Source organism: Typopeltis vanoorti, chromosome 15, assembly GCF_054136105.1.
Source record: "Typopeltis vanoorti isolate ZY-2024b chromosome 15, IOZ_Tvanoo_1.0, whole genome shotgun sequence".
Taxonomy (NCBI): domain Eukaryota; kingdom Metazoa; phylum Arthropoda; class Arachnida; order Uropygi; family Thelyphonidae; genus Typopeltis; species Typopeltis vanoorti.
Window position 1 is genome coordinate 7,480,243 of NC_143563.1, and position 13,076 is coordinate 7,493,318.

General features: G+C 36.5%; 1 protein-coding gene across 3 annotated transcripts in view; it reads right to left on the reverse strand.

The window, feature by feature from the left end:
- Positions 1-13,076, reverse strand: part of LOC150098339 (uncharacterized) — a 275,596-nt gene that overhangs the window by 76,878 nt on the left and 185,642 nt on the right. For all 3 annotated transcript variants that reach the window (XM_090405890.1, XM_090405891.1, XM_090405889.1), the window contains one exon: positions 9,289-9,466. In XM_090405890.1, coding sequence (XP_090262016.1) covers positions 9,289-9,466 — 178 coding nt within the window. The remainder of the gene's footprint in view (positions 1-9,288; positions 9,467-13,076) is intronic.

Genomic DNA, 13,076 nt, shown 5'->3' on the forward strand with positions numbered 1-13,076 from the left:
CCCACCGATTTTGTCTAGACGTGCGTCTTCCACACAGTTCCAGTCTCCTGCAACTATTAGGTGTTCTGCTCCCAGGAGATAGTTTTCAAGGGCAGAGAAGAGACCAATTCTGTGGTATGGATTGTTCAGGGCGTAAACTGCAGAAGTCGGATGGTACGGCCACCGTACTTCCAGTCCACCGTTACTAGGCATCCTGTGGCGTCTTTTTGGACGTCGAAGAACCCCCCCGCGAGCGACTCCACGTCCCAGTGCTTATAGAAATGGGTTTCTTGTATCAGGAGGATATTGATTTTGTGTGTTAACATTAGCCTCCAGACAGCGCTTTGCGCAAAGGAGTTGCGTAGTCCGTTAGTGTTTAAGGTTGCGATTTTAACTTCCATGTTGGTGTTAGTATGAGGGGGGGGGGGGGGAGTTATCTGTTGGTTGTTCTATGCAGGCCAGTTCTGGTTCCTCGTCAGTGCTGGTTGCACATTCAGCACCCGAGTCAATGACGAGCCTGTTTGGGGAGTCCCTCTCCCCTTCATCTTCAGAGTCCATTTCGTGGACTTCTGGTTCTGCCGGTTGATCCCTTTCTGGGGGTAGGCTCTCTAGCATTGTTATGTCATTGTTGAGGGACTTTGTGCCTATTGTTTGACGTCGACCTGTAGTGTGGGTATACTCTGTCTCGTCCTCTGATGACATCAGGCTGCTTTGTTTCGCTTTTTTCTTTTCTTTTGATTCAGTTTCTCTTGTGCGCTTTGTTGGGGCGCTGGGTGTGACTTCTTCCTCTTTCCTGCGCATTTCATGGTTTGCCACCTTGATGCTGGCGATGTTGTCCTGCATGTGGCGGCTTGCCTTGGGTATCTTTTGGGTTTTTGTGGAGGTTGTGTTTTCCGTTGATGCTCCCTTTTCAGCCTGTTGGCAGAGCTCCGGAAAATCGCTCCTTGATACTGTCTCAGGCTTCCCGATGGGTGTAGCCCTAGTCGGTGTTATGGTCCCTCCAATTGCTTCTGAGAGTGTCCTGTTTGGACATGTGTCCACTTTGTGGGTCAGATCCCCACACTTCAGACAAGGTTCTGTACAGCTTTCTATTTTATGTTTTGATGCTTTGCAATTTCTGCATTGTATTCGAGGGCAATCTGCCCCAAGGTGTTCCTCCGAGTTACATCTAAAGCACCTTCTTTTCACACCCGGGTAGTTGATCATTACCCTCGTTCCCCCAAAAAAAACGAAGTTGGGGACTTCTTTTTTCATTTCAATCTGGATTTCGACGTCTCCTGTTTTCCATCCTTTATAGTCTGCATGCTCAATTGCTTTAATCTCGTGAATTTCCCCCCATTGACTAAAGAATTTCTTGACTTCAGGTTCGTTCTCTAGGTATTCTAGTGGAAACCTGGTTATTTTTAGCGTTTTGCATAGGCTCCCTACTAGAAACTGTCTGATTGTTTGTCCACAACAAATGAAACCCTCTAATAATTTCTTTTTTGTTTGTTCTTTTTTGACCACTATTTGAAATCTATTGTTCCCGTAAGGTATAAAACCGTATATATTTTCAGCCCCTACTGTCTCGATTAGAGCTCTCCCTAACGCCCGCTGATCTACGGGCTCCGTGAGCTCGATACCGAGCGTCCTAGTTCTAGGCAAAAAATGCGACATGGTTACAGAAATTCTTAACTACTGGCTGTAGAAATGGGATGTAAGGGAGGGAAAAATCGAGGAACGTTGGGCGTTCCTCGCCGCAAACAAAACGATACCAGAATAGATGGATAAAACAGGCAATTAAAAGAAAAAAGGTCTTACCAAAGCTGGGGTACTACTGTGGAATCTGAGCATGGAGCTCTCTTTTCGGGCCGTTGAAACTGGATCTTCTTGAGAGGTAGACGTCCGCCTTTGGCCAGAGCTTTCTCTGGGGTCCTTGGGAACTGTCGCTGGAATCCGCTGCGTTCTGCCGATGTCGATATTGAGGTCTCTTCAGTGGGAGCCAGGCCCAAGTGGAGATACCAGGCAGAAGCATTAGCAGGTCATCTCTACCTATAGGAGTTGCCAAATGGTGTGCCACCCTTTTTTAATAAATTACTCTGGATTTAGAGAAAGATGTTGAAAGTTTATTTTTCACTTGGTTAGAGTATAATAAAATTAGTTTAATCCTTTATCCAAGTGTGAGCAAACAAAGTTTGCACCTGAAAGTATCTTCTGGACTGGGGTAAGGTGGTACAACACTAGGACAACTCGTTGCAAAGGTGGAGCAAGCTACCAACTACACGTTTGCAACAAGTTGACCTGGTGTTGTACCACCTTACCCCAGTCTTGAAGATACTTTCAGGCGCGAACTTTGTTTGCTCACACTTGGATAAAGGATTAAACTAATTTTATTATACTCTAACCAAGTGAAAAATAAACTTTCATCTTTCTCTAAATCCAGAGTAATTTGTTAAAAAAGGGTGGCACACCATTTGGCAACTCCTATAGGTGGAGATGACCTGTGAATGCTTCTCCTTGGTATCTCAACTTGGGCCTGGCTTCCACTGAAGAGACCTCAATAAAGGTCAAAACTAGTCTGGGTAGTGGCCCTTCCCTTAATGCATAACATTAGACATATCCGCAAAGAGACGTGTTTTGCATTATAGGAGATACTGAGACAGGAGTGTTGGTAGCTTGCTCCACCTTTGCAACAAGTTGCCCTGGTGTTATACCACCTTACCCCAGTCCTGAAGATACTTTCAGGTGCAAACTTTGTTTGCTCACACTTGGATAAAGGATTAAACTAATTTTATTATACTCTAACCAAGTGAAAAATAAACTTTCAAAAATCCAGCACAAGTCAGCAGGATTCCTTGACTAAATTGAATAACTGTGGTAATAAATTTGGTATGAAAATCAGCAATAAAAAGACAAAGACAGTGGAAATAGGATGAAACACCGAAAACATCAAATGCATCCTGAATGGGGAATCTATAAAATTTGGAAACAATTTTAGTGAAGATGGCAAATTGAATTTTGAAATAGCAGAATTAACAAAGCTAGTATGGCAGGAAGCCAACTGAATAAATTTATATGGAATAAAGAGAGAATTTGGTCAGAACACTAAATTAGCTGTATATACTAGTGTTCAAACCAATTTTGCAAGAATATGTAATTTTACAAAATAAAATAGTGGATCAAAGAATGGAAACAATAGATATGAGAGTTATGAGAAATAAGAGAATCAACAGATGGCATCAACAGCAGTATCATATTAAAAAGAAGGATATTAGGAAAGAACTTGACATTGTTTTCATTTAGGAATGTTTTAGCAGAACTATTCTCAGTGTGAAATGGTCACTTAAATAGAATAGAATAGGAGAGGAAAGATTAATGTTCCTGTCATCCTGCCAAAGCAAAACAAGTGTTCTTTGGCAGGATGGCAGGAAAAAGATCCAGAGGAAGACCAAGATATAGGTGGATGCTGATGTAAAAATAGTCACTCATACCAATAATGACCTCCATGTAGTATCAATGTTTATTTAATGCAGTGCTCTGTATGTTATGACTGTGCCCTGAAAATGCTGGGTAGAAACTCAGCAAAATATTAGTTTAACAAATGCATTTTTCCTCTTTTGTTGTTACTTATATTGTGAAACTACTCTATTATGAATAGTTCTGCAAAATTGGACTGAAAATGAAATAATAAATATTTAGAAATAAATTTCAGATTTTCTGACCTGAATATGGTGTATTGTAATGATCCATTAAACTTAAATAACTAGAATATAAGAGCTATGATAATAAGATAATAAATAAAAGCTAAGCTTTATGTTAATAGAGCTACTCTTTTTTTTTTTTTTTTACTCCAAGAAGAAGCTTTTCATTAATGGGTTATTTATCAATTTAAATTTGAAATTGTATGAAATTATACATAACTGGATAATATGAAGATTTGGTTGATGGAGTTATTTAGATGAAGTTTTTAAAAGCAAGTTGTAAATGATGAGACTGAGAAAACAAAGTGTGAAAATTAAATGTGCACATAACAATATATACGTAAGCAGACATAAAACCAAAACAAATTTTGGAAGGCAATGGAATTAAAGATTATGAAATTATGAACTAAACATAAACAAAAATGGTTGATCTGCATCAAATAAAGGATAGCAAAGCTAGTTTATGTTGAAGAGAGTATAGATATTAATTAGAATTTGGTTTGTTCGAGAGTAAGGGAAATAATTCATTTTATTTAATTACCAAAGGGGAGAGGGGTAAGATTAGCTAGGGGTCTTTGTATATTTATGGTGTATTGACTGGTTCTTATTGCTAGAAATTCTAGGCACTGTAACTGGTGTTTTCATTTTCTTGGAAATCAATAATGAGGACCGTCTTAATATTAGAAGTGTGTTTTAATCATATGACATGGAAAGATATTTTGATAGTGGGATTTTTGTTGATATTACTACTGTGTGCTTTTTGTTTGTATTCTTTCCTTTCTGGGTGTGATGTAAACAATTAAGTATCGGGATATTGCAATCGTGGTAATGTTCAATTATAAACATGATTATGATTTTAAAGAACAAATGGTGGGTTCAATAAATTACTAACTATTATAATAATGGAATTAACTCACATAAATTATTCTTTATTCGTAGAATTTTCACCTGAGTATCACAGGCATCATCAGTATAGGTACAAGGCTAATTAAACAATAACTGTTATATTTAAGTATAAAGAGCTAATAAGCTTCATTGGTGCAAAGGTGGTAAAGTTCAGATCGCTATTCTTAGGTATTTTCCATAATGTAAAACACATTTCCTAGGAAATGTATGCTGTTATTACATTATGGAGGGAGGTCACTACCAAGACCGGTTTCAGCCTTTTTTGAGGCTTCATCAGTGAGTAGCTAGACCTAATACCGAAGTGTATAGCGAAAAGAACTTATATACTCTGCGAACGAGTTTTCCAAGTAGGTGCAACCATTAAGTTACTTAAGTATAAAGAGCTAATAAGCTTCATTTCGGCAATGAAAACATTACAAAAATTAAGGGGATATTAAATCCCACATAGTTTTAAAACCGAATAAGAAACTCAATGATAGGAATCAGAGAGTTTCTTGCCGAATATAGTAAACTATAAAGTATCGGCGAACACTAGCGCTAGCCAATGCAAGTGATCCTAGTACGTAGTACAATCACGGGCAACTTAATTCAGGAATCATTGTCAAGGTCTTAGAGAAAATAGTCAAGAGGAAAATACAAGATTGGATAGAAGAAAATGGGATACTGTATCGGGGACAGCATGGTTTTGTGAAGGGTAGGTCATGCCTCAGTAACTTGCTCACGTATTATAACACAGTGATGGCTGAACTGGATAAGGGTAATGGGTTTACGGTGATTCTACTGGACCTTGCCAAGGCCTTTGACAGGATTCCACATGGAATTCTAATCAGTAAATTGCAGCATATGGGAATGGACATAGGGTTGACGGAGAGATATCAGAGAGTGGTTTACTCGGGAGTAGAGTCCACAAGACGGCCTGTGACTAGTGGTGTGCCACAAGGATCTGTTCTTGGACCACTGCTGTTTAATTTGTTCATAAATGATATAGGAAATGATGTGAGAGGAACAGTTCATTTGTTTGCGGATGATGCGAAGTTGGGTAGGGCAATAGTGAATGCAGATGACGTCAAAATTTTGCAGGATGATTTGGATAGATTGGAGGTCTGGGCTAAGGAGAATGGATGTCAGTTTAATGTGGCAAAATGTAAGGTTATGCATTTTGGGGTGAAAAGATTGGTGGCAGTTTACTGCATTGGTGGAACCGTGCTCCAGGAAATTGATGAGGCACGAGATTTAGGAGTGTTGGTAGATAAGGAATTGAAATTTAGGGGACACATTGCAAAAGTGACCAAAACAGCTCATCAAATCACTTGGTTGCTGAAGAATACGATGACAAGCAGAGACAAGCAGGTTATTGTTCCTCTGTATTGAGCCTTGATAAGACCCCATCTAGACTACTGTGCTCAAATTTAGTCACCTAGGTTTCTTCTTGATGGGGAGGAGGTGGAGAGGATCCAGAGGCGAGTGACCAAGATGATAGCAGGTCTGTGGAATGAACCGTATGAGAACAGGTTGAGGATTTGTGGGTTGCAAAAATTGGTTGATAGGCGGAGGAGGGGAGATATGATTGAGACATTCAAATTACTGAAGGGTTTCTATAAAACTAATTCAGAAGATATTTTTGAGAACAGGGCTGGTTGTGGGAGGACTAGGGGACATCCATGGAAACTGGGCAAAAGTGTGGTTAGTAAAGGGGTTAGAGCTGGGTTCTTTACTTTTAGAGTAGTGAATGAGTGGAATGGGCTCCCTGAGTCTGTGGTGGATGCTGTGACAGTGAATGAGTTTAAGGCGAGGTATGATAGATACTGTATAAATGTCAAATAGTTGTGATGAATATGATTTGGGGCCTCCCTCGATGAGTCCAATGACTCCCTGGAGTTGCCCGTAATAATAGTAATAGTAATAATAGTAATAATAAAGTATACTTGAGAAACGATTGAGAACAATTGTGGAAGAAAAGCTGGATTCCGGCCAAATAGAGGCTGTCAGGATCAGATCTTCACTTTACGACAAATAGTGGAGAAATCATGGGAATATAACAAAGATCTCTATTTGAGTTTTGTTGATTTGGAAAAGGCATATGAAAGGTGCCAAGAGAGAAGCTATTCAACACACTACAGTTATATGGTGTCAATGGGGCATTATATCAAGCAATACTTAGTCTTTATTTGAGTTGTAAGTCAGCAGTTAGAATTGAAGTACAGGAAGATGGTTTAATGTTAAATCTGGTGTGAGACAAGGATGTACGTTATCCCCTCTGTTATTCATTATCTATATGGATCACATTATGAAGAAAGTGGTATTAAACATGATATCAAAATTGGAGATGTTAATGTCAGCTCTTTGCTTTATGCGGATGATGTTATACTTCTAAATAAATCTGCTACAAGTTTGCAAGATTCCCTGACTAAATTGAATAACTGTTGTAATAGATATGGTATGAAGGTCAGCATTAAAAAGACAAAGACAATGAAAACAGGCAGAATCATTGAAAATGTCAGCTGTGTTGTGAATGGAGAACCTGTGGAACAAGTAAAACATTTCAACTACTTAGGCACTATTTTTAGTGAAGATGGTAAATTAAATATACAAATAGACAACAGAATCAGCAAAGCTGGTATGGTGGGAAGCCAATTGAATAAATTCATATGGAATAAGAGAGAAATTAGTCAGAACACTAAATAGCTGTATACAAGACAGTGTTCAAACCAGTTTTAACTTATGGATCTGAGAGTTGGATCAAAAGTAAAACACTTGATCAAAGACTAGAGACCGCAGATATGAGAGTCCTGAGAAAGATTAGAGGCGTGAACAGATGGCATCAATGGTAATATCATATTAAAAACTAGGATATTAGGAAAGAACTTGACATTGTCAGCATCCAGGAATGCGTTAGCAGAGCTAATCTCAGATTAGAATGGGAGAGGAAAGATTAGCAAAACAAGTGTTCTTTGCCAGGTTGGCAGGAAAACGACCCTGAGGAAGACCAAGACATAGGTGGATTAATACTGTAAAAAGTGCCTTAGACGATAGAAATATAAGATCTGATAATGGAGTCTTGACAAGTAACAGACTGATTTGGAGGAAAATTGTAGATAGGAAGTCAGTAATGATGTAATTTTTTCATGTGGTACTATCATATCCTGTACACCCCTTGAGGGTACATGGCAGGAATTTGATGATGATGATGATGAGATAACATAGGAAGAGATAAATCAGAAAATATAGAGAAAGTAACGACATAACAATAGAACAGCCGGTAGGATTTTAATTGAATAAGGTTTTGAATAAGAAAGGACATAATCAAGAAACAACTAAATAGAACAGATATATATAACATATAAATATTTATCACTGTGGAGATCAGATCATCATCGAAATTGCAACATCCTCATACATAACTATTTACATCCCACCCAATTATATATCTGCCATATAATTAAAGACACCTTGATATTGAGAACCTTCTCAATAAGGTTCCACAAGCTCATAACTAGCTTCCCTATCCTTTATCTGATAGCAGTCCACTGAAGTGGCCAAAACACTGTCACAATACTGGCTGTTTTTCTTTACTGCAGGTTTGTGTGTGTGTGTGTTGATACTTCATCAAATTTTGATGAAGTATCAACAAAAGTTGATAAAAGTAATCAACTTGTGTTGTTAAGGTTTTATATCTATCTTTGGATATACCGTTACTTATATAGTTGGTTTTTCCAAACTTACATTGTTTTTCAGCACGACTGAAAAATTTCATCCAAATATCACTATTATCCTGATCTCCATATTATCCATTACTCTTTCAAATTTAAATTTTAAATGAATACATAGCAAGCCTCTGTATCTCAGTTGGTATACATGAAGCCCTTTGGCTGGAAAGACTTTGGTTCGACTCCTGTCTAGGATGTAAAAAACCGTTATCAGGACTTTTCAAATTTGCCAGAAGAACACATGAACACATGGATTTACAGCCGAAGAAGACAATGCATATATGATTAACTGCCTTATTGTAAGCAGTATTACGTTTCAAGAAGCTCAGTTACTTAGCTGTGATAGGCCATTCAGCCTAACATGAAAAGGGAAGATGGGATGGAATTAATAAATAACCATTAAGGTAACGTCTAATGGTTGCTTAAAAAAATAAAATAAAAAAGAAGTAGCTCTATTCTTATCCTACATCTAGGGAGTAAAACTTATGTCTCGGAATATAGAAAGTTAAATCTGTTTTCTGAAAGTAGAGTGATATAAACTTTTCAATACCATACTTGAAAGCAAATTCTATAAAATAGTACAGCACTGATTCAAAAGGGTGACATTTTGAGTTAAAGTGTTGCAAAGTGTGAAAGAGAGGAGTCCACATTTCCTGAAGGGGATGTAACTGGGGAGGGTACATAATTTCATATGAACACAATGAGAAAAAACTGGTTATCACCATTAGATGTAAACATATTTTATAATAATTAACCTGTACTCAACTTTTAAATGTTTCCTGATTACAGTTAAGTATTAGTTAAGGATTTTCATTATCTCAGGAATGTTTGGGCAATACAGAATGATTGTACTTTTACTCTATATTTTCTGAAATGGCATCATTACATGATTCCTTTAGGTACTCTATACAATGTTTTCTACAGAGTAAGTTATTAAAATTGAAGTCCACAAATACATACACTGAATTCATTTTTTAATTATGAGTGGAGAGAGAGAACATTTGCTCATCACTTACCTGTGAATAAAATTGCGTGATTCAAGATATGACATGGCTGATGCTATCTGTGTGGCCATATACATTAAAACTACTGCACTAATATTATCACGGGTTGTATTTCTTAAAAAGTCCAATAAATTTCCATGAGGCATAAATTCTGTAATGATGTAAAATGGAGGTTCTCTTGTGCAAACACCTAAGAAGATAAAAATAATTTATAGCAATCATTTGCATGGGCATAATTTTATACATGCCCACATAAAAATAAATAAAATAAAGAACACTAAGTATAAAAAGCTATATAATTTACAGTAAGAAACTCTTCAAGAAACCAATCAGTTAGCGAGGAGGTGGGGATTGGTTGACTAGTTAAAGAAGACCTTGCTGTTTATATCAGAGAACAAAGGAGAAAAATGAAAAGTCAGCAAACTCAAACTAATCAACATCAGCAGAATTCAAGATAGGCACTATAAACGTAAGTATATCGATGAAGAGAAGTGAAAGTAACAGAGGAATTCATCATGAAGGTTGTTTTCTTGATCATAAATTAGTAAATAATAATATTTGGTTAACCGATCAAGTGTTGATCAATTTTATTAATTAACTGAACCCAGGTTCAGTTAATTAATAAAATTGATCAACACTTGATCGGTTAACCAAATATTATTATTTACTAACAGAGGAATTAGTGCAATATCACAGCAACATAATTTGTGTTACTAAAACGAAGTCAAACACAAGTCATATTCTTCTGAATAATAACTACAAGATGTTATATTCAGACAATAATATAAGAAAGGAAGGAGAAGCTAAAGTATTCAACCCTAAACAAAGATAATCTTGTTGAATAGCTATCAATTTCAAGTGATGTGGATAACATCACAAAGGAGAATTGCACATTGAGATTTATTTGTAACTATCCTACTAAGGAAGAAGTGGAGGAATTTTTTGAGTCATTAGTAAAAGCAGCTGCCATAAAGAAAAAGGAAAAACTGGTCTTTGATAGAGATCTAAACAGAAGAGTAGGTAATAAATACATACAGATAGAAATGTGTTGGGAAAATTGATAAAAGAACAGCAAAGCCAAATATAGTGAGAGGTTCTTGCTGGATTTCTGTTCAGGACATAGATTAGTCATTACTAATACCATATTTTCTATTAATAGAAATAAAATAATAAATAAATTAAAAAAAAATATTAATAGACAAGATCAAAAGAAGACAACTTCAATGGCACGGACATGTCGAGAGAATGCCATCAAAAAGGCTATCCAACCTTGCTCTGTATGCAAGATTAAAAGAAAAAAGGAAGACAAAGAACTAAATGGATAACATCGATAAAGGTGAACTCCGGATTACAAACCTATAGACAGCTTACCAGCCATGCAAGAAACCGAGACTCCTGGAGGTTGTTGTGGAAACACGGAAAACTCAACAAGACCCCAAAGGAAGAGGACAGTAAGTAGCAATATCATATTCCAACATAAAGATGTGTATAAATTCACATGATGAGATAACACTAAAAATGAGAAATGTCTTATTAGCTATAACAGTTAAGAACATGGAAACGTATACAAGGATCTGTATGTAAGTTTTGTAGATATGGAAATGGCATATGACAAGGTGCCAGAAAAAACTGCTTCAAATGCTATTGTTGATGATGGTGGTATCTCCATATTGGTTCAAGATATGAGTACAGAATGGGTCTGATAACATTTGTGTTGCAAATGTTAGTAACCAATCAGCAAGGAAGTCTAAAGAAAATTTTTCCACTAAAATTGAAGATCAAGGTAGTCTGTATCCCGTTCTATCTAGTAATACTGAATACTTTCTTCGCAAGTTCGTATTGTAGGGTGAAAGTTTCCAAAACTGTAGTGCCGTGATTTTTTAAAAGTAATAGGCCTGCGGATTTAAATTTTAATATGAATAAGAGACAAGGGACTTTGTTTAATTTTGGTATTGAGAAATCTCTTACTGAAGGTGTTTGTGACACAACAGATAGTGAGTCATCCACCACCAGCCTACAAAGCGATCTCCAGAATGTACAAAAGGAGGGGAAAACTACCAGCACAGAGGAGAAAACGTCTGCATTCACTCGTAAGTACTTATATTATAAATTTTTGGTGATCAGAATGAAATATGTCAATAAAAATCAGCATAAATTAATTTAATGAGGTTTATGTTTAATTAATTAATAATTAATAATTAATGATCAATTAATTATTAATTAATACATTACTAAATAACCAAGGTGTCCCGTGAAAATTTCAGGATTTGTGAAGTATTCTGTCGTCAGAAAAGTTTGGGAAACGTAGTTCTAGAATATGTTTATCATTTTGAAGACAAGGTCAGAAGGTTGAATTCCAGATGTCAGATAGAGCTATCATAGTACCCATCTATAAAAAGGAAAATAAAACTGAATGTGAGACTAAAGAGAAACTTTGCTACTGAGTGTTCCAGGAAAGATTTATGCAAGAAAAAACAAAGTTCAAGAAAAATGGAGGATTGTCAGGATCACATTCTCACTTTATGACAGTTGAGAAATCATGGAAATGTATACAAAGATTCTGTATATAAGTTATGTAGATCTGGAAGAGGTATATGCAAGGTGCTGCCAAGAAAAAAAAAAAAAAAACTGCTGAAAATGCTATAATTAAATGCGACATTATTTTTAAAATTGCACATTACATCTAACTTAGTCTGCATAATTTGCCTTTTCCTTTTCTTCATGGTTACATGGTGGTCAACATTCATTACTAAAAATTATGTAAACAATTACTGAGTTACAGTAAAACTTCAGTTTAATATAAACCAAAAGTTTTATTGTATGTATTTTTCTATGTAATTTCTGACAGTCATTTCCAGCGTAGGAAATGACTGTCAGAAATATTTTAGGAAAATTTGAAGAAAACAGCAAAGCTAATAATAATGGCAAATACTTATTGGATTTCTGCTCAGGTCATGGACTGGATATCACTAACACAATGTTCCAACATAAAAATATGCACAAATTCACATGGAGAGAAGATGCAAGGAATAAGAAAATTCTTATTGACTATATTATTGTTGATGGTGATGTTTTCTCCCTGGTACAGGACACCAGAGTGTACAGAGGATTTGAAATTGGAAGTGATCACCATTTAGTATTGAGCAGAATAAAATTAAACTTCATATTCAAAAGAAAAACATGTAAGAAAGTTTTAAAGTGAATAAAAGTTGAGCAGCTCTCAGATGTGAACTGTAGACTAAAATACACAAACATTATTTGCTGGCCTGATCGGCCGAGTGGTTAGCGTATCTGCTCTCCAGCCAAAAGGCTGTGGCTTCGAATCCCGCAGTGGGCATGGATGTTCGTGACTGTCTCTGAAAATGCTGGTAGTGATGGTGCGCAGTAGATGCCGTTGGTGTAGATGATGAAGATAGTTGCAGTTGGTGGAGACGGGGAGTTGCAGAATAGATGCCCTCCTTCAATGAGTCTTTGTACTCCCTGGAGCTGTTATATAATAATAATAATAATTGAAGAAAAAATGAAAGACCTTGAGGAGAGGAACCAAACCTTGTAGATTCAGTTCCAAGCCCTGAAGAAAACACTGATTGATTCAGCCAGAGAGGCATGTAATAAGGTTGTCTGCAAGGATAGAAAAATCAGAACTCCATGTTGGACAAAGGAAGTTAAAGGGGAAATGAAGGAAAAGAAGAAAGCATATCAAAAATTTCTGGCAAATAAGTCAGCTTGTGCTCTTAGAGAATACAGAGACAAATGTAAGAAAGCTAACACTGTGTGAAATAGCTAAACAAAAGACATGG